The sequence below is a fragment of the Hemibagrus wyckioides genome, linkage group LG27, assembly GCF_019097595.1.
Source record: "Hemibagrus wyckioides isolate EC202008001 linkage group LG27, SWU_Hwy_1.0, whole genome shotgun sequence".
NCBI classification, from domain to species: domain Eukaryota; kingdom Metazoa; phylum Chordata; class Actinopteri; order Siluriformes; family Bagridae; genus Hemibagrus; species Hemibagrus wyckioides.
Window position 1 is genome coordinate 15340101 of NC_080736.1, and position 25000 is coordinate 15365100.

A 25000-nucleotide genomic window follows, 5' to 3' on the forward strand; every position below is an offset into this window, starting at 1 on the left:
CATCCATTTCATCCATCCAACCTACCTATCCATCCATCCATCCATCCATCCATCCTACCTGCCTACCTATCTGTCTGTCTGTCTGTCTGTCTACCTACCTACCTACCCATCCAACCTACCTACCTACCCATCCATCCAACCTACCTATCCATCCATCCAACCTGCCTATCTATCTATCTATCTATCTATCTATCTATCTATCTATCTATCTATCTATCTATCTATCTATCTATCTATCTATCCATCCTACCTGCCTACCTACCTATCTATCTACCCTACCTACCTATCCATCCATCCATCCATCCTACCGGCCTATCTATCTATCTATCTATCTATCTATCTATCTATCTATCTATCTATCTATCTATCTATCTATCTACCTACCTACCCATCCATCCATCCATCCAACCTACCTATCCATCCATCCATCCATCCATCCATCCATCCATCCATCCATCCATCTATCTATCTATCTATCTATCTATCTATCTATCTATCTATCTATCTATCTATCTATCTATCTATCTATCTATCTATCTACCCTACCTACCCATCCATCCATCCATCCATCCTACCTGCCTATCTATCTATCTATCTATCTATCTATCTATCTATCTATCTATCTATCTATCTATCTATCTATCTATCTACCTACCCTACCTACCCATCCATCCATCCATCCAACCTACCTATCCATCCATCCATCTATCCTAACTGCCTATCTATCTATCTATCTATCTATCTATCTATCTATCTATCTATCTATCTATCTATCTATCTATCTATCTATCTATCCATCCATCCTAACTGCCTATCTATCTATCTATCTATCTATCTATCTACCTATCCATCCATCCTAACTGCCTATCTATCTATCTATCTATCTATCTATCTATCTATCTATCTATCTATCTATCTATCTATCTATCTATCCTACCTACCCATCCATTTCATCCATCCAACCTACCTACCTATCCATCCATCCATCCATCCATCCATCCATCCATCCATCCTACCTGCCTACCTATCTATCTACCTACCTACCCTACCTACCCATGCATCCATCCAACCTACCTACCTATCCATCCATCCTACCTGCCTATCTATCTATCTATCTATCTATCTATCTATCTATCTATCTATCTATCTATCTATCTATCTATCTATCTATCCTACCTACCCATCCATTTCATCCATCCAACCTACCTACCTATCCATCTATCCATCCATCCATCCATTCATCCATCCATCCATCCTACCTGCCTACCTATCTATCTACCTACCTACCCTACCTACCCATGCATCCATCCAACCTACCTATCCATCCATCCATCCATCCATCCTACCTGCCTATCTATCTATCTATCTATCTATCTATCTGTCTGTCTGTCTGTCTGTCTATCTATCTACCTACCTACCTACCTACCTACCTACCTATCCATCCATCCATCCATCCAACCTACCTATCCATCCATCCATCCATCCATCCATCCATCCTACCTGCCTATCTATCTATCTATCTATCTATCTATCTATCTATCTATCTATCTATCTATCTATCTATCTATCTATCTATCTATCTATCTATCTATCCATCCTAACTGCCTATCTATCTATCTATCTATCTATCTATCTATCCTACCTACCCATCCATTTCATCCATCCAACCTACCTACCTATCCATCCATCCATCCATCCATCCATCCTACCTGCCTACCTATCTATCTACCTACCCTACCTACCCATGCATCCATCCAACCTACCTACCTACCTATCCATCCATCCATCTATCCTACCTGCCTATCTATCTATCTATCTATCTATCTATCTATCTATCTATCTATCTATCTATCTATCCTACCTACCCATCCATTTCATCCATCCTACCTACCCATCCATTTCATCCATCCTACCTACCTATCCATCCATCCATCCATCCATCCATCCATCCATCCATCCATCCATCCATCCATCCATCCTACCTATCTATCTATCTATCTATCTATCTATCTATCTATCTATCCATCTATCCTACCTACCCATCCATCCATTTCATCCATCCAACCTACCTACCTACCTATCCATCCATCCATCCATCCTACCTGCCTACCTATCTATCTGTCTGTCTGTCTGTCTGTCTGTCTGTCTACCTACCTACCTATCCATCCATCCATCCTACCTATCCATCCATCCATCCATCCATCCATCCATCCATCCAACCTGCCTACCTGCCTATCTATCTATCTATCTATCTATCTATCTATCTATCCTACCTGCCTACCTACCTATCTACCCTACCTACCCATCCATCCATCCAACCTGCCTATCTATCTATCCATCCAACCTGCCTATCTATCTATCTATCTATCTATCTATCTATCTATCTATCTATCTATCTATCTATCTATCTATCTATCTATCTATCTATCTATCTATCTATCTATCCTACCTACCCATCCATCCATCTATCTACCCATCTATCCATCTATCTATCTATCTATCTATCTATCTATATTATACGTCTCCTGACTGGTATTGATAGGCACAGAGGCCACGCCTCCTCACTGGTACTGGTAGGCACAGAGGCCACGCCTCCTCACTGGTACTGCTAGGCACAGAGGCCACGCCTCCTCACTGGTACTGATAGGCACAGAGGCCACGCCTCCTCACTGGTACTGGTAGGCACAGAGGCCACGCCTCCTCACTGGTACTGGTAGGCACAGAGGCCACATCGCCTCACTGGTACTGATAAGCAATACCTCACTGGTACTAATAGGCACAGAGGCCACGCCTCCTTTGTGAAGACTGACAGGCACAGAGGCTACGCCTTCACTAAGGGATGCATTTGGAAAACTTTTTATGTCCTCCTTTCTGTGAACATGTGCCTGTATTAACACAGCGCTGATCCAGCACCAGATTTGTGATCTTCAGCGACTTTTATATTTTAAAATCCTAAAACTGCGGCAGGCCTTATTTATGATGGATATGGCCTCATAAGAGCTGTCTTCATGTTTCTAGTCTATATAAAAGCTATTTGTGTGTGTGTGTGTGTGTAAAAGAAAGAGAGAACTCAGCACAACATAATCACAGAGACGACTTACATATCAGGAAATCTAACCAAGAGTGGCAGACAGTGGAGTGAAAGAGACAGGCAGAGAGAAAAAAGTGTGATGGGAGAAATAATCATTGGTACACAGACACAGAGCAAACAGATGGAGCTAAAGATTGAACTGGAATGGACACTGACAGGAAGAATGGGAGAGAGTGAGACGGAGCAGAGAAAAACTAGGAGGCACGAAGATTGACAAGGAGACAGCCAAAGAAATGGAGCTACACTCATAAGTGAACAGATGGACAACGAGAGAAAGAGTATGCATGTGTGTGGTTGTGTGTGTGTGTTCTTGCCTTTTGGTGCTACTGTGTCGACGCTGTGTGTGTGTGAGCTCATCCACGAGCATAATCGGGCTTTGAAAGACTTTGCCACTCTTCCTCACTATCCTTTGCTTCATCGCTGTCAGAAAGCTCCACTCGCGCACAAACCGCACCAACTACACACACAAACACACACTTAACATTACTGTTCATGTATATAGGTAATCTTTAGTAGTCTTCATATGATATATGTGTACGTTTTCTGCATACATCTATCTCACACACACACACACACACACACACTCACGTGTCTCTGGTTCTCAGTGCGGCTGAATTCCGGAGGTAATTCTTCCCAATTCTGTAGTCTGATATCCAGAGGAACAAAGTTGCAGTTGAGTGGGTGACCATCCTGAAACGACGACACACACACACACTTTTCAACTTAACACAATGCAAATTAACAGCCTGTAACAAACAGTTAACTGGCTAGCTTCAAATAAATAATGATGTTTAGAAACCTATTCATTACAACACAAGTCAAGCTTGTAAATATGAGCTGATTGTACAGGGTGGAAATTTCACTGAGTGTGGCTAAATAAATGAACACCCGTCTACCAGCATGGAATGAAAGGTTATGTGATGACAGGTAATGCGCCAGGGAAACCATGGCAACCAGGATTAACATGTATGAAAAGGAGATCATCAGCATGGCATAGACAAGCGTGTCCTCAGAATCCTGGTCAGAACCGGTGTGGTCATCTGCTGTTGTAGACCGTTCCACCTCGAGCTCTGAGGTGCTTTCTTGCTCGACATTGACATGTTTGTGAGTGAGTGCCAGCTCAAACCGGTCTCATCATCAAGGCGTCTCTTCCTGTAGAACTGCTGCCTATTGTTTTATTCTTGTTTCTAGAGACTGCTGTGTGTCAGAATCCCAGAAGTCGAACAGAGGCACCAGCCACCATGCCACAGTCACTTAGATCACCTTTCTGTCGAGGATTTTGTAACACCGTGCTGCAGTCACATGATTGGCTGACTAGATCACTGCATGAACATACAGGTTCTTATTAAAATGGATGGTACATGTATAGAAATATCTACAATGCAGTTATTACATTATAGTAACTACTATATATAACTATTATATAAGTGTTCACATGCTCTACATATTATTAGTGTTTTTGCTTCTTTTTTTTTTATAGAAACCCCATGGTGTTGAACCAGTTAACACGAGATAGCTAGCTAGCTAGATAGGCAGACATGCAGGCAGATGTATAGATAGACAGAGACAGAAAAACAGACAGACAAGCAAATAGATGGACAGACAGACAGGCAGGCAGGGACACAGCCAGATAGATAGATAGATAGACAGACAAACAGATAGATAGATAGATAGATAGATAGATAGATAGATAGATAGATAGATAGATAGATAGATAGATAGATAGATAGATAGATAGATAGATAGATAGATAGATAGATAGATAAACAGAGACAGACAGACAAGCAAATAGATGGACAGACAGACAGGCAGGCAGGGACACAGCCAGATAGATAGATAGATAGATAGATAGATAGATAGATAGATAGATAGACAGGCAGGCAGATATATAGAGAGACAGAGACAGACAGGCAGACAGGCACACAGGCAGATAGACAGACAAGAAGATAGACGGACAGACACTTTATTCACCCCAGTGGGAAATGTACAAATATCAGGTGTATTTAGAGTAAGAAGGAAATTGAATAATTGGTTTAAGGAGTGTTTCATTGCTCATCACACACACACCTTTTACGAGGCGCTAAAACCAACAAAAATGAATGTCTCATTGTGAAGTTTGGCTTTTTGTTGTTACTTAATGAAATAACTGTGTGTGTGATCATTCAGTAGAAAGGCTAAAGAGGTTCTCTCTCTCTCTCTCTCTCTCTCTCTCTTTCTCTCTCATACACACACACATTTGTGTCCTTAATTCACGTGAAATCATTTTTCTTTCCGTGTTAAATGAATTCATTCCAAAATGTTGGTGCGAGTCTGATTAGGTGAATTAGCGTAAGCTGATCTGATAAGCTTGTGAGTGCTTGTATATAAATATGTTCGCTTAAGGACAGCACATCGTCTATGGAGTGTCTGTTATTATTAGACATTATACGCGCCGCATAATTTGGTTCTCTTGCTCCCCTCGTGCATCTTGCTACTTCTCCTCCTCCTGTCATTCTTTCTTACTCTCACCGCCCCCCCAAACATAATCCCCCTACCGTCACCCCTACCCTCACCCCCAAATTCCCGCCTTGCTGAGCTCTGCCTGTGGCTGCATCATCCATCACTGCTGAGCCCAAATAGCCAGAGGAGAAGGTCTTATTAAATATCTAACTCTGCTAATATTTCTCAATCTGAGTCAACCGAGGGACTTCATGGTCATATTTCGTCCCATTTAAAAGGAACGTAAACGATGGCACGCAATTTCAACTTGAGAAGACGTTTCATTTTGCATGACTGGTGGAGAGAGAGAGAGAGAGAGAGAGAGAGAGAGAGAAAGAGTGAGAGAGAGAGAGAGAGAGAGAGAGAAATAGTGAGAGTGAGTGAGAGAGAGAGAAAGAGTGAGAAAGAGCGAGAGAGAGAGAGGGTGATGAGCAGAGCCGAACTCATTAATCTGGTCTGGACTGAATTCTTACTGGAAAGAAGGATTGTGGCAAAAATGCCCATTTGTGTGTGTGTGTGTGTGTTACCTTGTTGTAAATGTAGATCCTATCAGTATTTTTGCTGGCGCAGAACTTCAGGCTGTCATACACAGGCAGAGAGTCATCTCCCGGCTCTGACTCACGGCTGTCATTAGCTAGCGAGGAGAAGGAGAGGGAGAAGGAGGAGAGGAAGGGGATGGAGAGACGAATAGAAGGAGGGATGATCATTACTGCTTGTGCCTCAATCAAGAAAAGGTCAGCAGGGAGGAGAAGGAAAATAACGAGTCGACTAGCAGCTACATCGGTAAATGAGCACGATATAAGGCTTCCACCTCGTCGCTCGTAACTCGTCCTCTCCTTCATTAACAGTTGGGAGTTTTTCAGCAACATGGCACTCTTGTACATCCCCTCTATACCTCTCTCCACTATATATTCCTGTCTGTGAAGAACTTCAATCAGGGCTTTTGCACCCAAATCCGCACAGAAATGATCAACATGTCATTTTTTAAATATATATCAGTGCATGAGGCTTACGGAAACACGAGGAAAAGACAAAAACAAGCAAAAGATGCCAAAACACTTCCTATCTATTTTATTATAGATTGCTGTGGTAATGGGAGTCAAACATGCACAAGGGATAAACTTTACAGCATGCAATTACGCTAACCAATTAAATGAATGCCCTCGTGTCAGAGGAAACTCATCACCCTTCTGGAAATACTTACATATTTTATACATTTACGTTTCTGACATAAGCCCTCATCCAGAGCGACTTACATTTTCATCTCATTTTATACGACTGAGCAAGTGAGGATTAAGTGACAGCTCGGTGGACCTGGGATTCGACCCTACAACCTTCTGATCAGTAGTTAATGCCTTAACCACTAAGCTACCACAACACACATATAAAACCACATTTATAGCTGAGTTAAAGTCTTTTGTTTTAGAGTATGAGAACCCACCCATTCAGTTTTTTAAGTGATCAAAAATATTGGAACATATGGCTTTGTTTCCCCGGTCTGTCTGATTAGATTAATTGTCTATTCTTGGTTTGAACTGGAACTGGGTTTCGCCTCTCGACATCTGTTAAAGTGGATAAACCACCATGAAGACCAGAGAGCTGTCTATGGGAGAAAAACAGGGAAGCTATTCAAGCTCAGACAATTACTTATGAACATGTAGCCGGATTCATTAATGACGCCAGTTTCATGTAATTGCTCCTTAGTAATATTTTAAGTTCAGATGGCCATATCTCCCGGAAAATTGTTGCCATTCCTGGCAAGCGGAGGAGTAAAAAAAAAAAAGAAACTTAAGAACAGCAGGGACGTCTCAGTGTGGCCGATCTCACCGCGCCATTGCCCAGCCATTAGCTGCAGCTCACTGCAGAGGACAGGCACGCCTTGGGAGGGAACAACACCACACAGGGCTGTCAAAGTGTGAAAATGGTGGGTTTCAGAAGGAAAACAGCTGGTTATTTTTAGGCCCCGACATACAGCTGGCTGCTGCTGCAGTGTGTGTGTGTGTGTGGTGTTTTTCTAAAACCCTTTTATTCATCAACTTCGAGAATGCAGCAAGATACAAAGAGGGCGTTTACCTTGAAACTTCCCACTTCAGTTCACATCGGACTTTTCTTTTTTTTTTTCTTGCTTTGCAGATATTATTCATTCATTTTATTTATTTATTTATTTTTTTTACGCTGGTGGTGAATCTAGATGTTATCCCAGGAAGAATGAGCGGCGTGAGGGCATCATTTACACACCGGGGGTGATTTAGATGGATTTATATCCAGTCCATCTACAGGCATGGATATGGATTGGGAGGAAATTGGAGAAAGCTTTCTCTAGAGCACCCTCAGCTGAGTTATGTAATCCGATGCGGACGTTACTTAACGTTAGTTTTAAAAATAAAACGTTGCTCGGGGAACACTGCGTTCTTAAGACTAACTGCATTAATGAAAACTCACTGATGATATTTGAACGTGGCGTATTAGACTTTCGTGCTGATAATATCGTACCCTTCCTCAACGATCCTGTAGCTAGAGTCAGGATGGTCGAGAGGAATTGCTCTGAAAATATTATTGTACTGAAAAGTATTATTTATTTCAGGACTCATTAAAAACCTGTGCTTGGAAATTTGTACAATGAGATTCTGACCGCTTGGTGTGGGCGGAGTCAATTTCCTGATTTTAGACACAAAAATGATCTCTGATCAGCTCCATGTGGTATGAAGTGACTAAACTTACCGTCAGAAGGAGCGTGTGGAGGAGCTCCCGTTCCTGACGTCTTTTGGGTTCGGCTCTGCGTGACGAGAGGAGATTGCGGTCTTTTGGGGGTGCTGTTGTCTTCTTCTGTGTCTGAAAGAGTGATGCAGGGGCTGGAGACGGAGAGAGAGGTGGGAGGGGAGGGAGACGCAGGAGGACTGTGAGCTGCAAGAGGAAAACGAGGTATAGAAAGGAAAAGAAAGATGATTATAATAATAATAATAATAATAAGGAAAAAGGAACAGATTTCTAAGCAGCTTTGGACGTAGTCTGGTAGTCAGACAGAGAAAAAAAATCCCCAGAGTTTTGGATGCTCATGAGATTCAGACTGATTTTCCACAGACTATAGACATGGTTCTGGCAGCAGCCATGAATAAAATTTGGGCCATAATTAATGTTGGAGTTGTTAGTACATCGAGCCTCGGCATTGAACAGATGCTGTGTGTGTGTGTGTGTGTGTGTGTGTGTGTGTGTGAGAGAGACGGATGGGCTTCAAGTCTGTCTAATGCGCAGTGTGTGTCTCGTCCATACGGCAGAGCGGGACATGCTGAGTAAAAGACGAGCTCCTTGAGAGCAGCGTTACTCTTTCCTTTCCAGAAAACTTTCTCTCATCCTCTATAAGCGACTCTACAGCAGAACCCGAGACCAGGAATCATTTCATCCTGCTTTCACTCCTCTCTCTGTCCGTCACTGTGTTTCTGACCGGCTCATTCTCTCCTGCCTTTTTCTTCCCGTCTCTGGCCTTTTCTCTGGCTTTCACATCGTCTCTTTTGTGCCTTTCTGTTCTCCCTATCTCTCTCAATGCCTGTCTCACGCTGTCTGCCTCGCCTTACCTCTTTCAAAATCTCTGCCTCTGTCTCTCTCTTAATGCCCACTGACACTCTTTCACTGCCTCATTCTCTCCGTTTCAACATCTCCCCCCATATACCATCACTATCTCACTCTCACTGTATCATATTCATCACCATCTCACTCTCAATGTCTGCCCCATACCCATCACTTTCACTCTCATACTCGTCACTATCTCACTCTCACTGTCTGCCTCTCATTCTCTCTGCCTCATACTTGTCACTATATCTCTCATTGTCTCATACACGTCACTATCTTGCTCTCTCTGCCTCATACCAGTCACTATCTCACTCTCCCACCTTATACTAGTCACTATCTCACTCTCACTGTTTGCCCCTCATTCTCTCAGCCTCATATTCATCACTATTGCACTCTGTCTGCCTCTCATACTCTCTGCCTCATACTCATCACTATCTCACTCTCACTGCCTTTTATTTCACTCTCATTTTTGCCTCTGTCTCTCACTGCCTCATGTTCTGTCACTATCTCACTGTCTATCCCTCACCCTCTCTGCCTCCCCTCACTCTTTTTGCCTCTCCATCTCTCTCTCTGCCTCTGTTCCTCAGTCTTCCTGTGTGTCTCCTATACCACTCTTTCTCTCTGCCTCCATCACTCACCATCTCTCTCTCGCTCCCTCTCTGACTCTGTTCCTCAGTCTCTCTTCCTGTGTCTCCTATACCACTCTTTCTCTCTCTCTCTCTCTCTCTCTCTCTCTGCCTCTCTCTCAGTTTCCTAGAGAGGTAAATAACAGTTCATAAAATAATGTTCCCAGACCAGCTAATGGTGAAGTAGCTCCACATACGAACTATGTTTCAGCGGAGACTCGGAATGATGACATCATGTAGCAGTAAATGGTTAAAAATAACATTGTTCCAGAGAAATGACCTACATGGAAAACAAAACAAGACAGGTGACCCCCTTCTCTCTCATCTATACCACTCTGTTTGTATATATATATATATATACACACACACACACACACACACACATCTGCATGACTCCACCTCTGTCTTGATTATCTTTATGGATAGACAGGTAGTGGCTCAATATTCATGATCGATACTCTCTTCACACTGTGACCCTTTCTCCTCTCGCTATTTGCCTCTGCCTCCCTCTGTGCCTCTTTCACCTCTCCTCGCACCTTTTCACTCAGTCAAAGGTCACCCTCGCACGCATCTGCCGTAAATGTCACCCAGACGTTCCGTTCTCCGTCGCGAGAGTCCGCTGAAAAACGTCATTCCACCAGATTAATCAGATTAGCAATTACGCTGAAGAGAGAAGGCATCTCTCTGAATAATCTCACAGTAATACGTTTTAAAAGAATTCACCGTGGAGTACTGACAAGTTATTTCATCTAGTGAGTAGTCGGCGGTTTGGGACGTCGCTAGAGGATGTAATTATTGCTCAGTATTACAGAAGGATTATCTAGACCAGCAAAAACACGGCATGGAGAACAAAACTCTCAAATCTCGTCGGGTTGATTTCATGGATGCCTGCTTCCTTTATATATTTATTTTAAAAACATGACAAATTGTCTTCGAATGAGTTCGCTAACAGGGTAATGATACAACATCTCCAACAATTTTACATCACCCGGATAGCTATCAGGCTTTGTTTTCCCGGTGCATTAGCAAATAAATGCTTGAATCCATTTCCATTCCTGTAGACTGGAAAATGCATTATATTATACGCTGATCAGGCATAACATTATGACCACCTGCCTAATATTGTCTTATGACCACATTATGACATTATGACCACCTGCCTAATATTGTCTCCACTAGATCCCTGAAGGTGTGCTGTGGTATCTGGCACCAAGATGTTAGCAGCAGATCCTTTAAGGTAGGGGCTCCATGGATCGGACTTGTTTATCCAGCACATCCCACAGATGCTCGAGTGGATTGAGATTTGATGAATTTGGAGGCCAAGTCAACATTTCAAACTGGTTGTTGTGGTCATCAAACCATTCCTGAACCATTATTGCTTTGTGTCACGGCACATTATCCTGCTGAAAGAGGCCACAGCCATCAGGGAATACTGTTACCATGAAAGAGTGTACATGGTCTGCAACAATGCTTAGGTAGGTGGTACGTTTCAAAGTAACATCCACATGGATGCCAGGACCCAAGGTTTCCCAGCAGTACACTGCCCAAAGCATGACACTGCCTTCACTGGCTTGCCTTCTTCCCATAGTGCATCCTGGTTCCATGTGTTGCTTACCTGAGAAATACACACACACACACACACACCTGGCCATCCACGTGATGTAAAAGAAAACGTGATTCATCAGACCAGGCCACCTTCTTCCGTTGCTCCCTGGTCCAGTTCTGATGCTCAAATGCCCATTGTTGGTGCTTTCGGTGGTTTACAGGGGTCAGCATGGGCACCCTGACTGGTCTGCAGCTATGCAGCTTCATACGCAACAAACTGTGATGCACCTTTCTATCAGAACCAGCATTAATTTCTTCAGCAATTTGAGAGAGAAACACGTGAGAGAGAAAGTGGAGAGACTGACCCGCCCTCCAATGTCAAGCTGTTTGTTTGTGTTTCACTTAATGTGTGTGTGGAGATTTCTACTGTAGTGGTACAAACCTAGATGATGACCAATGAGGATACATGGCATTGTTAAGGATGTGTTTCTTTCCAACAACATGCAAATCATAGGAGTGTAAATGATGTGAAGATCTGAATCTGAGCCGTCTCAACAAATAGAATCAAACAGTGTTCTCTCTGTGTGTGTGTGTGTGTGTGTGTCCAAGAAAGAAAAGCAGGAAGTGTAATCAGAGGATAAGAGCACAGAACTTGTGTGATGCACTCGAGGCTAATCTATTTTAAACAACTGCAGCTGATCTATGGTCAGAACTTAAAAAGTTGTTTCTTGTTTATTCATCTATTTATTTATTTGCTTACAGAGCTGTGTTTAGTGCAGGAGTAGTATCTAATGAACAAATGCCTCATCCATTGTCTATTTTTTTTTTAACTGCATGTAGGCCAGAGTAATTAAAATCAGCCTTAAACTGTATCGTCATTAATTCTTAACGTTATTATGCCGCAATCCAAAACAAACACTGCGGCTCCCTTTAGTGTCACCTCCGGATCCCCAAAATAGATACGTACGTCCTGCGTAAAGTAGAACACCTGAATACAAGACATGGCAGGCGATATGTTTCAGAGGCACGTGGAGACGCCGCTTTGTCCTGCTTAGATTAGTGAGGCTGGTGATTTATATTGTGTGTGGTTTTTTTTATTAATTTAAAGAGCCAGGGCGAGCACAAACCTGGAGTTATAACCTCAAGGTAGATCTCACTGAAACCTGGTACAAGAATCTCAGCAAGCTCATGTGGAAAATGACAAGATACACTGCTAGAGACGGAGCTTTACATACGTATAGACGTACCATCTCTGCTAAAAGCGATGAAATATACACCGATCAGGCATAACATGAGAGGTGAAGTGAATAAGACTGATGATCTCCTCATCATGGCACCTGTTAGTGTGTGGGATATATTAGGCAGCAAGTGAACATTTTGTCCTCATAGTAGTGTGTTAAAATCAGGAAAAATGGACAAGTGTAAAGATTTGAGCGAGTTTGACGAAGGGCCAAATTGTGATGGCTAGACGACTGGATCAGAGCATCTCCAAAACTGCAGCTCTTGTGGAGTGTTCCCGGTCTGCAGTGGTCAGTATCTATCAAAAGTGGTCCAAGGAAGGAACAGTGGTGAACCGGTGACAGGGTCATGGGCGGCCAAGGCTCATTGATGCATGTGGGGAGCGAAGGCTGGCCCGTGTGTTCCGATCCAACAGACGAGCTACTGTTGCTCAAATTGCTGAAGAAGATAATGCTGGTTCTGATAGAAAGGTGTCAGAATACACAGTGCAGGACGGGTCAGGGCTGTTTTGGCAGCAAAAGGGGGACAGTACTAGGCAGGTGGTCATAATGGTATGCCTAAATATTGTATATTATATATTTAGATGAATAAGTGGAAAAGACTGGGTTTTGACCCTGTATCTAGAGTGCTATGAATTATGGGTTTTTGTTTTAATCTCATCTTGAAATGGCTTCCACTAGCAAGTGGCTTAACAGAAAGATATTCGCACTGTTGCTGGCAGATTCTGAGTTTCTAACCAGTTTGTGAGCTCGTGTTTGTGAAAGAGGGCAGATAGCGCTTTCCTCCGAGTGTGAAGTAGCATGAGCAGCACTTCCTGTGATAGGAGAGGGTGAGCTAGTGGGTGGGCAATGGCAAAATGAGAGAAGACTGGGTTGGTATGGGTATTTGATTGGAAAAACAAAACAAAAATTCTCAATTTATGGATATCGGTTACTAAATCGTCTCAAACTTTGTGGAAACGATTTGTATAATGAAACGTTTTGAAAAAGAGATTTGTGAGAATGTAGACAGGTGAAACAAAGACATGTCATATTGTAAGCTAATGAGCTTAACATTATATGAAATGTCATAAGCAACTTTGTGTGTGTGTGTGTACCTCTCTGAGCTCGCGGCGTCTCGCACATTTCGCAGCGCAGCAGCAGGCCACTGTTGGAGAATGTACAGAGTGGGCAGCTCCACTTCTGGCTGTGGCGGGGGGTTTGCGGTCCTGCCGAGAGACTGTGTGGTGCACCGAGAGGCATCATGGGACTTCTTTTCCCCCCGCGGCGAGACAATGGAGTAGCCTGTTTCAAACGTTTCACCTGGGGACTGAAATCCTCCTCCTGATTGGCTATATCAGGGCTGCGGCTACCGGGGCTTTGATTGGTTCCCTGCTGGTCTTGTGAAGGTTTTTGAGGAGAGCCGGTGACGGAGGAGTCGTCGTCTGTTCTCTTCCTCTTTTTGTCCGAGACGGGAGAAAAAAAGTTGCGGATGTCGTGCTGTTTGTCTTTCTCAAACTGTAGGGAAGAAGGATTAAAAAGTGGAAACTAACTGAATTAAGGTGTTTAAATATACAAGTTATGTTAATGGAAGGAATAGTGAACACTGCATGGCTGTAGTAGACATTTGCTTATACAAATAAATAAATAAATAAATAAATGAATAATTCAGATTATTGTTATTCTTTGCGTCACCTGACTCATTGCAGTGCATTGTTGGCACTTGAGAAGGTGTTTTATCTGTTCTTAAACTCCCATTGAGACTTACATGTGAGAACAAGACACCATCTTTCAAATCCTCGGCATCGCCGGTGATGCTGTCGCTCGGTGTCCAAGCCTGAGCGAAGTTCAGAAAATCCCATTTCTCCTTATCCGCCTCCTCCGCTTTCAGATAATCCTTCCTTCCGTTCAGAGTGCTGCCTGTTACTGTTTCCTGATAAAAACCGGGAAATCTAATGTTAACACACTCAAACACACTAAACTGGTCTTTTAACAGTTTGACCAGTGGAGGATCAGAGGTTAACGTCCTTAGATTAGTGATCGAAAAGTTCAAACGCCAGGACTGCCTCTGTAGGGGCTCTTGAACGTACCCCTGGTCGTGTCGTTAGACTTTTATAGGAACATTTCTGAATCATTAACCTCCTCAAGCCTCTATCTAGACCTATAAATATGCATGATATGCAAATCGACCAACCCCCCCACCCCTTTCATCGGGGTTACAGAAATTTACCTGTGGTGTTCTGCGCTATTACAAAAAGAAAAAGGTCACATTTGGAAAATGTCAGTGAGTCTGAGTCTGAACAGGAAACATCCGTCCACCAAAAGGGAAGAACTTTTGATATATCAGTAAAGATCAGGTATGGACATGTGCTGATGAAATAATCACTCTTTACACCAGCAGTGAGCAGAAAAGCATCCCAGAATGCACCAAAACAGCCTGGAATTGTATAACAACCATGATTTTGGTCTAATAATTTGCATAGAGAATGGAATACACTAATCAGGCATAACATTATGACCACTGACAGGTGCCGTGAATAGTTGATGTGTTAGAATCAGGAAAAATGGACAAGTGTAAGGATTTGAGCGAGTTTGACGAAGGGCCAAATTGTGATGGCTAGACCACTGGATCAGAGCATCTCCAAAACTGCAGCTCTTGTGGGATGTTCCCGGTCTGCAGTGGTCAGTATCTATCAAAAGTGGTCCAAGGAAGGTACAGTGGTGAACCGGTGACAGGGTCATGGGCGGCCAAGGCTCATTGATGCACGTGGGGAGTGAAGGCTGGACCATGTGATCCGATCCAACAGACGAGCTACTGTTGCTCAAACTGCTGAAGAAGTTAATGCTGGTTCTGATAGAAAGGTGTCCGAATACACAGTGCATGACGGGTCAGGGCTGTTCTGGCAGCAAAGGGGGACCAACACAATATTAAGCAGCTGGTCATAATGTTATGGCTGATCAGTGTATATCCAAAGCCTTAGGCCTGACTCATATTCATTCATATGTAACACTCCCCAATTTTTTTTTTAAACCAAACTACTAAGCACATCTTTATCTTTAATACTAAACTTAGCACTATACTGACAAATTTGTCCAATCTTGTATTCTGTAACAGGATTAAACCCTCCATGAGGAGTTACGTATTGAGTTCAGATGCACTTCAATGCTCAACGACTCGGCGATATGATACGCTCGAATTGGATCCTGCCTCGCGTCTAATTCGCTTTGGATAAAAGCATCGGCCAGATAAGTAGGTGTAAATGTAAATTCTGTGCTGGCTGCTGCTGCTACGGAACGATCTTACAGGAACGCATTTTTACTTTTAAACCTTTCGCTGCCTGTGATCTCAAGCAGATTTAAGTGGGATCTTGCATAACGTCGACTGTAATCATACCTTCGGACTGCTAAACAGTGCCATCAGGTGGGACCGCAAACTTGGGACAGGGTTTATGCTAACAAATGCTAACATTTTTTTTTTCCATAGTTTTCTTTTTTAAACGCTAAATACTTATTTATATTATATACTTATGTCAATATTGTGTGCTTATTTATTTTGGTATATGAGATTTTGTAGACATTACATTTTAATTATATTTAAAAAAAAATATACAGTGCTACACAATTGTTAGCAAGCCTCTATATCGAAAAATACAGGGTTATAACGAAGTCAGTATACTCAGCAGCCATTTTGGCAAAGCTTTAGGGAGATACAAGAGCAGACTTGTATCTACATGAAACTGCGTTAGACCCATAATCCCTAAATGGATTAACAAACAAAGATATCAGGGCCCTGTATCTAAACATCAGTGTAATACGCCTGGCTTTTGCTGATCCAGAAATAGCTGTGGAGTTGAGCATCACGCACGACCATCTCGACTCCTGATGCGTTCCAACCCGCCCCGTGTCACTCACCTTCCTGTTCAGCATGGCCCACATGACCATATCGAACGTGCCCTTGGCGATGAGGTAGTGAACGTGTACGGATGAGGTTTGGCCAATGCGATGCGCTCGGTCCTCCGCCTGCTTCACGTGACCTGGGTTCCAGTAGAGCTCGGCAAACACCACGTGAGACGCCGCTGTCAAGGTCAGACCCTAAGAACACACCCACCCACACACACACGTTATCTCTTATAACAGGAAGGCATTGAGTGCAGATGGGTTGTGAGTGAAACCTTCCTACAGTACATACCATCGACTTTATTCAAAACACAAAACCCAGAGCAGTGGGTTCTAGTGTGGCGTTGATCCAAACCTTTATTACTGCACTGATCCTCTGCACTACCACATCCTCATGCTCTGGTATCTGCGTCCCAGGCAGCAGCACACTTCATCATGACCTTACTGCTGTTATATTTCTACAGCTACACTACTGGTGCATTATTCAAATACTGCACACTGCAGGTCTGCACAATCTCTGTGAATATTGGCAGGAAATCTATGAAAGATTAGTCATTATCATAAATTTACAGATCTCTACAGACTCGGCGAAGCCTGAGCTTTATGCCGCAGAGAAGTGGGGCGACTTTACGCTCTATTCAGTTACGCAGTCATTTTACAGAAACTCTTACATATTTAAACAAGGGCCTGGAGCTGTGTCTGTGTGTAAACTGTATTTGCCTTCGCTTCATAATAGTACATTTATACCAAGGCTATAAATATTGCAGGAACCATATTCCTTGTTAGAACAGATTCTGTGTGCTCTAGACGTCTGAGACGGTCGTTTGAACGGATGAACGCCGGCCAGACGTAAATTTCAGCTTTCAGGACAGAGCCATTATCCTTCACCCTTATAGTGCAGTGATTGTTTCTATGTGTCTGGGTCATTTATTCATTAAGCCGAGCTCGGGTGAACACGGAGGAGTGTGAAGACACGGTGTTGAAGCACTTTCTTCTGGAATCAAAACACTTAGTCACAACAACACAATGACGCACAAAGCCTTCTCTAAATGCAAGAGAACTTTGATTACAGCCAGACTGTTGGGATAAAAATACGCCTCTGCTCTATAAACACATTTCATGACTAATTAGCATGAAGGTGTTTTATAGAAGATAAAACAGTGCAAATGAAGTGGGAGAGAAGAAAAAAAAAACATATGAAAAGGAAGTGTGTTGTGTGGATGTGTTTGCGTGTACCTGTCCCGCCGCCTGTATGCTCAGAATAGCCACCCGTGTCTCTGGATCATTCTGGAAGCGGTGGACCAGCTGGATCCTCTCTGCGGAAGGAACGCTGCCATCGATCCGGATATAACCGGCCTGCGAGACGAAAAAAAAAAAAAATCATCACACTCGCACCTTTTGGCTCGAGGCTTCTGAATAAAGGGGTGAGAAGACTCTGCTTCTAATTTAAAACTAAATCGTATGTGTTACTTAGTGACACCGTGTCGTGTTCTGACAGCAAACATCTGGCAATCAACATCCAAGTCTACAATCCTCCAGCAGAACATTATAGCAACTGCAGGACTGCTGTTAGTATTCCCAGATATTCTGGAGTTGAGCATCTCCTGAAGTGTTTTGCTCCTCTTAGTTCTCTCCCCTTCATCCAACACCACCACATCTTGCCCCACTTACCTCCACAACCTACACTTCTTACTTCTCTACCCTGCCCCTTAACACATCCTGCCCCAGTTACCTCCACACCCTGCACCCAACATATTGTACCCTCCTGACCTCGACACCCTGCCCTCTAAATGCATACTACCCTCCTGACCTCGACACCCTGCCCTCTAAATGCATACTACCCTCCTGACCTCGACACCCTGCCCTCTAAATGCATACTACCCTCCTGACCTCCACACCCTGCCCTCTAAATGCATACTACCCTCCTGACCTCGACACCCTGCCCTCTAAATGCATACTACCCTCCTGACCTCGACACCCTGCCCTCTAAATGCATACTACCCTCCTGACCTCCACACCCTGCCCTCTAAATGCATCCTTCCCTCCTGACCTCCACACCCTGCCCTCTAAACACATCCTTCCCTCTTGACCTCCAGACCCTGCCCCAACACATCCTACCCTCCTTGCATCCACACCCTGTCCAACATGTCCTACCACAACCTGTCCCCAATATATCCTAATTTACTCACCCTCACAGCATGCCCTCCCACACATCTTACTCTCCATACCACCACACCCTGCCCACAAAACATCCTACCCTACTTACCTCCATACCCTGTCCCCTAAGAAATCCCCCAACCCTGCCCACAGCACATCATACCCCACTTACCTCCACACCCTGCCCCTAACACATTCCTTATACCACTCACCTCCACACCCTGCCCCAACACACCCTAAACCCACTTACCACTATGCCCCCTACACACCCTTAACCCACTTACCTCCATATACTGCCCCGAACACATCCCTACTCCACTTACCTCCACATACTGCCCCAAACAAATCCTAACCACACTTACCTCCACACCCTGCCCCCAACACATCCTCCATCACTTACCTCCACACCCTGCCCCCTACACACCCTAACCACACTTATCTCCACACTATGCCCCCTACACACCCTAACCACACTTACCTCCACACCCTAACCACACTTACCTCCACACTATGCCCCCTACACACCCTTAACCCACTTACCTACTACAAACTGCATGAATAAGAAGACTGTGTTTAATTACTGCAGAGAAGTTCAGGCCTCTTTTTTGAACATGGCATGTTTTACTCTACATTGTGAAGTGTATACTCAATATGTTTATAAAAGAGGTCAAAATATTTATTAGGTATTAATCTTACTCAAACAGTGTAGTGGATAAATGGGGCAACATGAGACCTACAAAGTTTATATATATATATATATATATATATATATATAGATATATAGATATATAGATATAGATATATAGATATAGATATATAGATATAGATATTTATAGTATGGCTGCGACAGAAGGTTGGTATTTCATTCATGGTCACAGTCAGTGGTCATTTACTGATTGAAAATGTTTTTGTCTGTGAGATTAGGTCACCCTTTCCCAACTCACTCTGCCCTCAGACCACACACCCTTCTCCAAGAACCTCAATCCCATGCCTACAGCCATCACCACGTATGGATTCTTTGGGGTTTTGGATGTATGATGGATGCTGTTTTGTATACGTAAAAGAATTTAGCTTCAGGTCTCAAACACTGAAATGCCTGAAGACCTCAACAAGTGTGCTTTGACAGATGTTCAGCTATTCTAATGAACGCTTTTCTCCTTCTCTTCCTCTCTCTGTCATTGATTCGGTCAGCTGAGTGCGTCCCCCCACCCCCCACCCCGCCTCATTTACGAACACTTCTTTTTCGGGAGCTTTCGTGCTAATTGGTGGTTATGAAATCTTAAAGGATAATGAGAGCAGTCACACCATGAGGTGCGATTTTGCACACAGACACACACACACACACACACACACTTGCACACTTTCTCTCGCTCTCTCACACACCCCTCTCACTCTGTGTGAGAAGTGAGAAAGGTTGGAGATGACGTGAAAATCAGTCTGGCTGGTGAAAGTTTGGAAGTTTTTAAAGTGTGTGAGTGTGTGAGGAGGAGAGCTGGGTCAACTGGGTGAGGAGACAGTAAGAGTTACATGCAACACACACACACACACACAGAGCACTGGTGCCTAATTCGTATTCAGCATGTACATACTTGCATACAAATGTGGTAGCTCTTCTGTGCGCGTGTGTGTGTGTGTGTGTGTAGTAGTAGTAGTAGTAGCATTCATAAACTGGGGCCAAGTTGATGCTTTAGCAGGGACAGAAATAAAAAATCCAAGCACGAGCTCAGTGAGGAGACCTGCAATAGAACGAGCTCTCCCCAAACGCTTGGCTCTCTTTTCATCCCAACCTCTACTTTTACACACACACTTTAAATTTTTCATATTTATGTACTTTGAGCTACATTCAAATAGACTACCTTTAGTTACTAAATATGAGGCTGTTGAATCACACATCTACGAAAGTCATTTTCTCATGTTGTGATGTCACAATTTCCTGCTTTATTGAATAGATACAAAATATTCCAAAACCAAAAAATATGATATAAATATATTAATAGGTCATTTAATATACAGTAGGTTATGTTTTCTTTACCTAAAAAGCAACACAGCTTTTGCTTTCTCCTACAACATAAAGGATATTTTACCTAAATCCGATGCTTGGAATTATGATAGTTTGATATCAGTTTATCGTACAGATGTTTATAGCAGATTTCACATTTTTATTATTATTATTGTTGTTGTGTTTTGTTTGAAATTCAGGATAAACTGCACCGTCATTATGTTTGAGGTGCTGATTGGTGACTTTGATTTGCGTTGATTGCTGCTTCTACAACAGAAGTGCTTAATGTTGATTCAGTCTGTGGCAGGCTAAAATTAAAATTAATGAGTAATTAAAGTGTGAATGCAATTTTAAAAGGGACTGACAACACACACACACACACACATATATTAGAACAGGTGTGAATCTGATTGTCAGACTGATGAGTGGAGCAGGAGTAGAGGGGTGCACACACACACACAGACACACACACCCACCCACACACCCCCACAGTACCTTGGCCTCAATCGCAGCCTCGGTACACGCCTGCAGCATGCTGAGGTGATGCGCAAAGACCAGAAACTTCAGCTGCTCTGTCTCCAACATCATCTTTATGTAGTCCTTCACAGCTCCTGCCTACAGAGAGAGTGTGTGTGAGAGAGAGAGAGAGAGAGAGAGAGAGAGGGCTGAATATATTCATTGATTCACATTCAGTATATTCCCACTCCATGCATGAAGCACATCTACCACAGCTTCCTCCTTTTCTCACATAGGTCTGAGGTTTACAATATTAATTCACACGTTGCCGGATTATTTGGGTGATAATCAGACTGCCGCATTAACCGTGATCGTTAGCGAGCTGTGAGTAAAACCTCACTTTTCCGAACGCCGCTCCACTTTTGTTATTACAGCCTAGTTTTGTCGTTTTCACATCTTTTAATTGGTATCCAAAACTGCTCCCTGTGAAGCGGCATTAAATCTTCTCCAGTGTGCCGTGTGTGTGTGTGTGTGTGTGTGTGCCGTGTGTGTGTGTGTGTGTATATGTGTGTGTATGTGTGTGTGTGTGTGTAAGGCTTAGTCTTGAGATAATTGGGAGCAGATGCTGTTGGGGTAAAAATACCCATGCTTGGCTCGCTTGTGCTGGCTGGGAATTCGCACTTCAGAAAAAGAGGGACACTGTCTAATGCGGCCATGATACTGCTTCATTCCATTCCTTCTGTGTGTGTGTGTGTGTCAGAAAATCAAGTGGGACGGATATGAAAGGTGAGCAAACGGGACCGAATCGATACAAGCGATTAAAGGTGATGAAGCAGAGATCATAAGGCCAGGAGGGACAATGACTTGTGACCCAGATGCTCACTTACATGAGCTCTTCGATCAGCGTGTGTCTGTAATCCGTGTTAATAATGCGTAATGGACTATTCATGGCTGTTAAAGAGCGCTAGAAACCAGTGTTTAAGCTTGGGCTACTTTATATAGTCCTCCTCCTCCTCCTACTATTAGCAACACACAATTTAGTGTAATGATTATTATTAATTGCCGCCTCTCCATCATGTCCAGTCACTCACTTTGTGTCTGGATCGGTCTAATACGGAGTTGATTTATTGTTATTTGTAAAATAAATAATACCTATAAATGAACATTTGATAGCATGTGACGTAAATCTAGCATACGTTGAAATGGCATAACGACGGATGTAGTGAAGGTAACCTGGTTGAAAATGGTCAGCTGACCCGAGTGTGTAGAATCAGCGTCTGTGGTCAGAAAACATGAGTGCAAGGTAAACTGTGTGCCATGAACTTTGTATCAGACATAAGAGAGAGCACTTCACTTCTGCGAGCACTGAGCACGTAATATAAGCACTAAGATTCTGTTTAAAAATCTGCCACGAAACCTTCTAATGTAAACCGACAGAAAGCTAAAGAAAATGTTCCCAGTGATCGATTGATTTCATTAGAATATTAATGCACCCCTAATTTATCTGTAGTGTGCTTTAATAAATACATACTGCATGCATCCCAATAGAAGTCGTGTTTTTGTAGTAGAATAAAAAACCCAAGAGGGACAAAACAGAGACTTCATGAGACTGAAAAGGTCAGTGGCCTCCCACTGCAGTGCGTTCCCATGGCAATGCCATCAGAAGGGCTGGTTGCCATGGTGGACATCTGGGTTCAACAGCATGGTGTCCGATTCGCTAATGTACGTAAGAAAGCATACTGTGCGCGACTTGTACACAAACAGGTGAACTACTTGACAGGGCAGTGTTCAGATCACATCTGGAACATGTCCATATCGGGGCAGGGTTCAGGCGAACAAAGCTTTAAGAGGAGCAGAGTCTGTCCATCTCCAGATGCTGATCATTATTGTACTAATTCAGACTTCTTTAGCTTTTGGAGGAATGGTTAGCCCAGATGTTTACATCTTTTCTCTGGACAGTGCACTAATGTCTGTATTCAGACATTAGTGTCGTTCTTCAGAGTATATTTTACAGCGTGTCTGATTACGATAAAGACGTCACTTGGTCTTTTTCTGATCTACATCTGTCCAGTTTTGTCCAGCCCTCTGTAGCCTCAGACTCCTGTTCTTTACATATGGACATGTTCTGCGTTCCTTAATGCTTTTCTGCTCACCATGCTTGTAAAGAGTGGTTATGTGTGCTACTGTAGCCTTCCTGTCAGTTTAAACAACTCTGGTAGTAATTCTCCTTCAAGTCCTCAGATTGTGAAATGGGGCATCCACGGATCAGACTTTTTTGTCCAGCACCAGGCCTCCCACAGATACATGATGAGATTGAGATCTGAGTCAACACCCTGTCAAGCTCCTCAAACTATTCTTGCAGTCTGGCAGGGTGCATAGGGGATGAGATAGCTTGGTGGTTAAGGTGTTGGACTACTGATCGTAAGATTGTGAGTTTGAATCCCAGCTCCACCAAGCTGCCACTCCTGAGCAAGGCCCTTAACCCTCAATTGCTCATAAATTGAGATATGAGAATGAAAGATGAAGAATGAAAATATGAGTTGTGTCTAAATGTAAATGCATTATACTGCTGAAAGATGCCTCTGCTATTAGGGAACTATTAAGTTACCATAAAAGGGTGTACTTAAGGGGTCCAGAACAATGTTTAGTTAGGTGGTACCATCTAAATGAAGTAAGTGACCAACCCCTTGTCGTCCCCCATTCTCACACACACACTGCTGTCCACACGAAGTAAAAGAAAATGTGATTCATCATGACCGGGGCTCTATCTTCCGTTGCTCCATTGTCCATTTCTGATGCTCATGTGTGCATTGTAGGAGCTTTCAGCTGGACAGGAGTCAGTATGGCCACTCTGACCGGTCTACAGCTATGAGCTCTATACACAACAAGCTGTGTGTTCTGATTCCTTTCTATCAGAGCAATCATACACTTTTTCAGCAGCTGGTGCTACTTCTGTTGGATGAGACCAGATGGGATAGGTTTGAGTCTGTGACCTTCTCATCGGTTCCTCAGATGTCCTTTCTTGGACCAGTTTTAGTAGATAATAACCACAGCATACCAGGAACATTCCACAAGACCTGGAGATGCTTTAGAGTCGTCTGACCCTCACATTTTGGCTCTTGTCAAAGTCACTCAGATCTTTATGCTTGCCCATTCTTCCTGCTTCCAACACATCAACTTCGAGACCTATCTGTTCGCTAGCTGTTTACAATATCTCACCAGTTTACAGGTAACGATATAATCAACGTATTCACGGCAGCTGAGAGTGGTTATAATGTTATGGCTGATTGGTGTATGTAGAATGCAGACTCTAAAAAAGCAGCTGTTAAAGCTGGACTCAGATTTGGAGCTTACTGCATACTGAATCAGGATTTTACTTGTACCCTGAATGATTCAGCGATTCATGTGTTTTGGGACCTGGTGGTTTGAGCTCTGTGTCTGTGTGTGTCTGTGTGTGTGTGTGTGTGTGTGTGTGTGTCTTGGCTTTCCACTATAACTCCCCGCTAGGCACAAAGGCTCTGCTGGAGGACTAAAGAATGGGCTGCACAGCAGGGGTCACTTGCAATATGATACACACTAGGGCTGTCTGAAGGAGGAATTTTCATAATATTTATGTATTCAAAGGGAAAATAAATCCACATTTGAATGTTTAATATTCAAAATGATTTTAGCTGCCTTGTTGTCAGCCTATATCAAACCATGTTTCTTAAACTTTTCTTCATGCAGAAAAAAGGGCTCTGATCGATCTCCACACCTGAAAAACACTGAAATGCTATAACATTAGACGGAGATTTCAGAAGGACTCCCACACGCTTATCTCTGCTAAGATCATGTCCTTAGTCTCCAATCTCTCTCGTTTTTACGCTCCATCAGGTCCCCCCCCCTCCCCAACATGTGTAGGTCTCGACTCCAGGCGATACGTTTCGGGATCTGGAGTCAGTCACTGAATCCCATTAAAGCGCGGCCA

General features: G+C 43.3%; 1 protein-coding gene across 1 annotated transcript in view; it reads right to left on the minus strand.

The window, feature by feature from the left end:
- zranb3 (zinc finger, RAN-binding domain containing 3) overlaps positions 1–25000 on the minus strand; it is a 76818-nt gene that overhangs the window by 17695 nt on the left and 34123 nt on the right. The window contains exons 8-16 of the mRNA XM_058381556.1: positions 21073–21192; positions 17658–17777; positions 16437–16616; positions 14293–14457; positions 13643–14042; positions 8291–8473; positions 6097–6203; positions 3680–3781; positions 3406–3548 (exon numbers count right to left, since the gene is read on the minus strand). Coding sequence (XP_058237539.1) covers positions 3406–3548; positions 3680–3781; positions 6097–6203; positions 8291–8473; positions 13643–14042; positions 14293–14457; positions 16437–16616; positions 17658–17777; positions 21073–21192 — 1520 coding nt within the window. The remainder of the gene's footprint in view (positions 1–3405; positions 3549–3679; positions 3782–6096; positions 6204–8290; positions 8474–13642; positions 14043–14292; positions 14458–16436; positions 16617–17657; positions 17778–21072; positions 21193–25000) is intronic.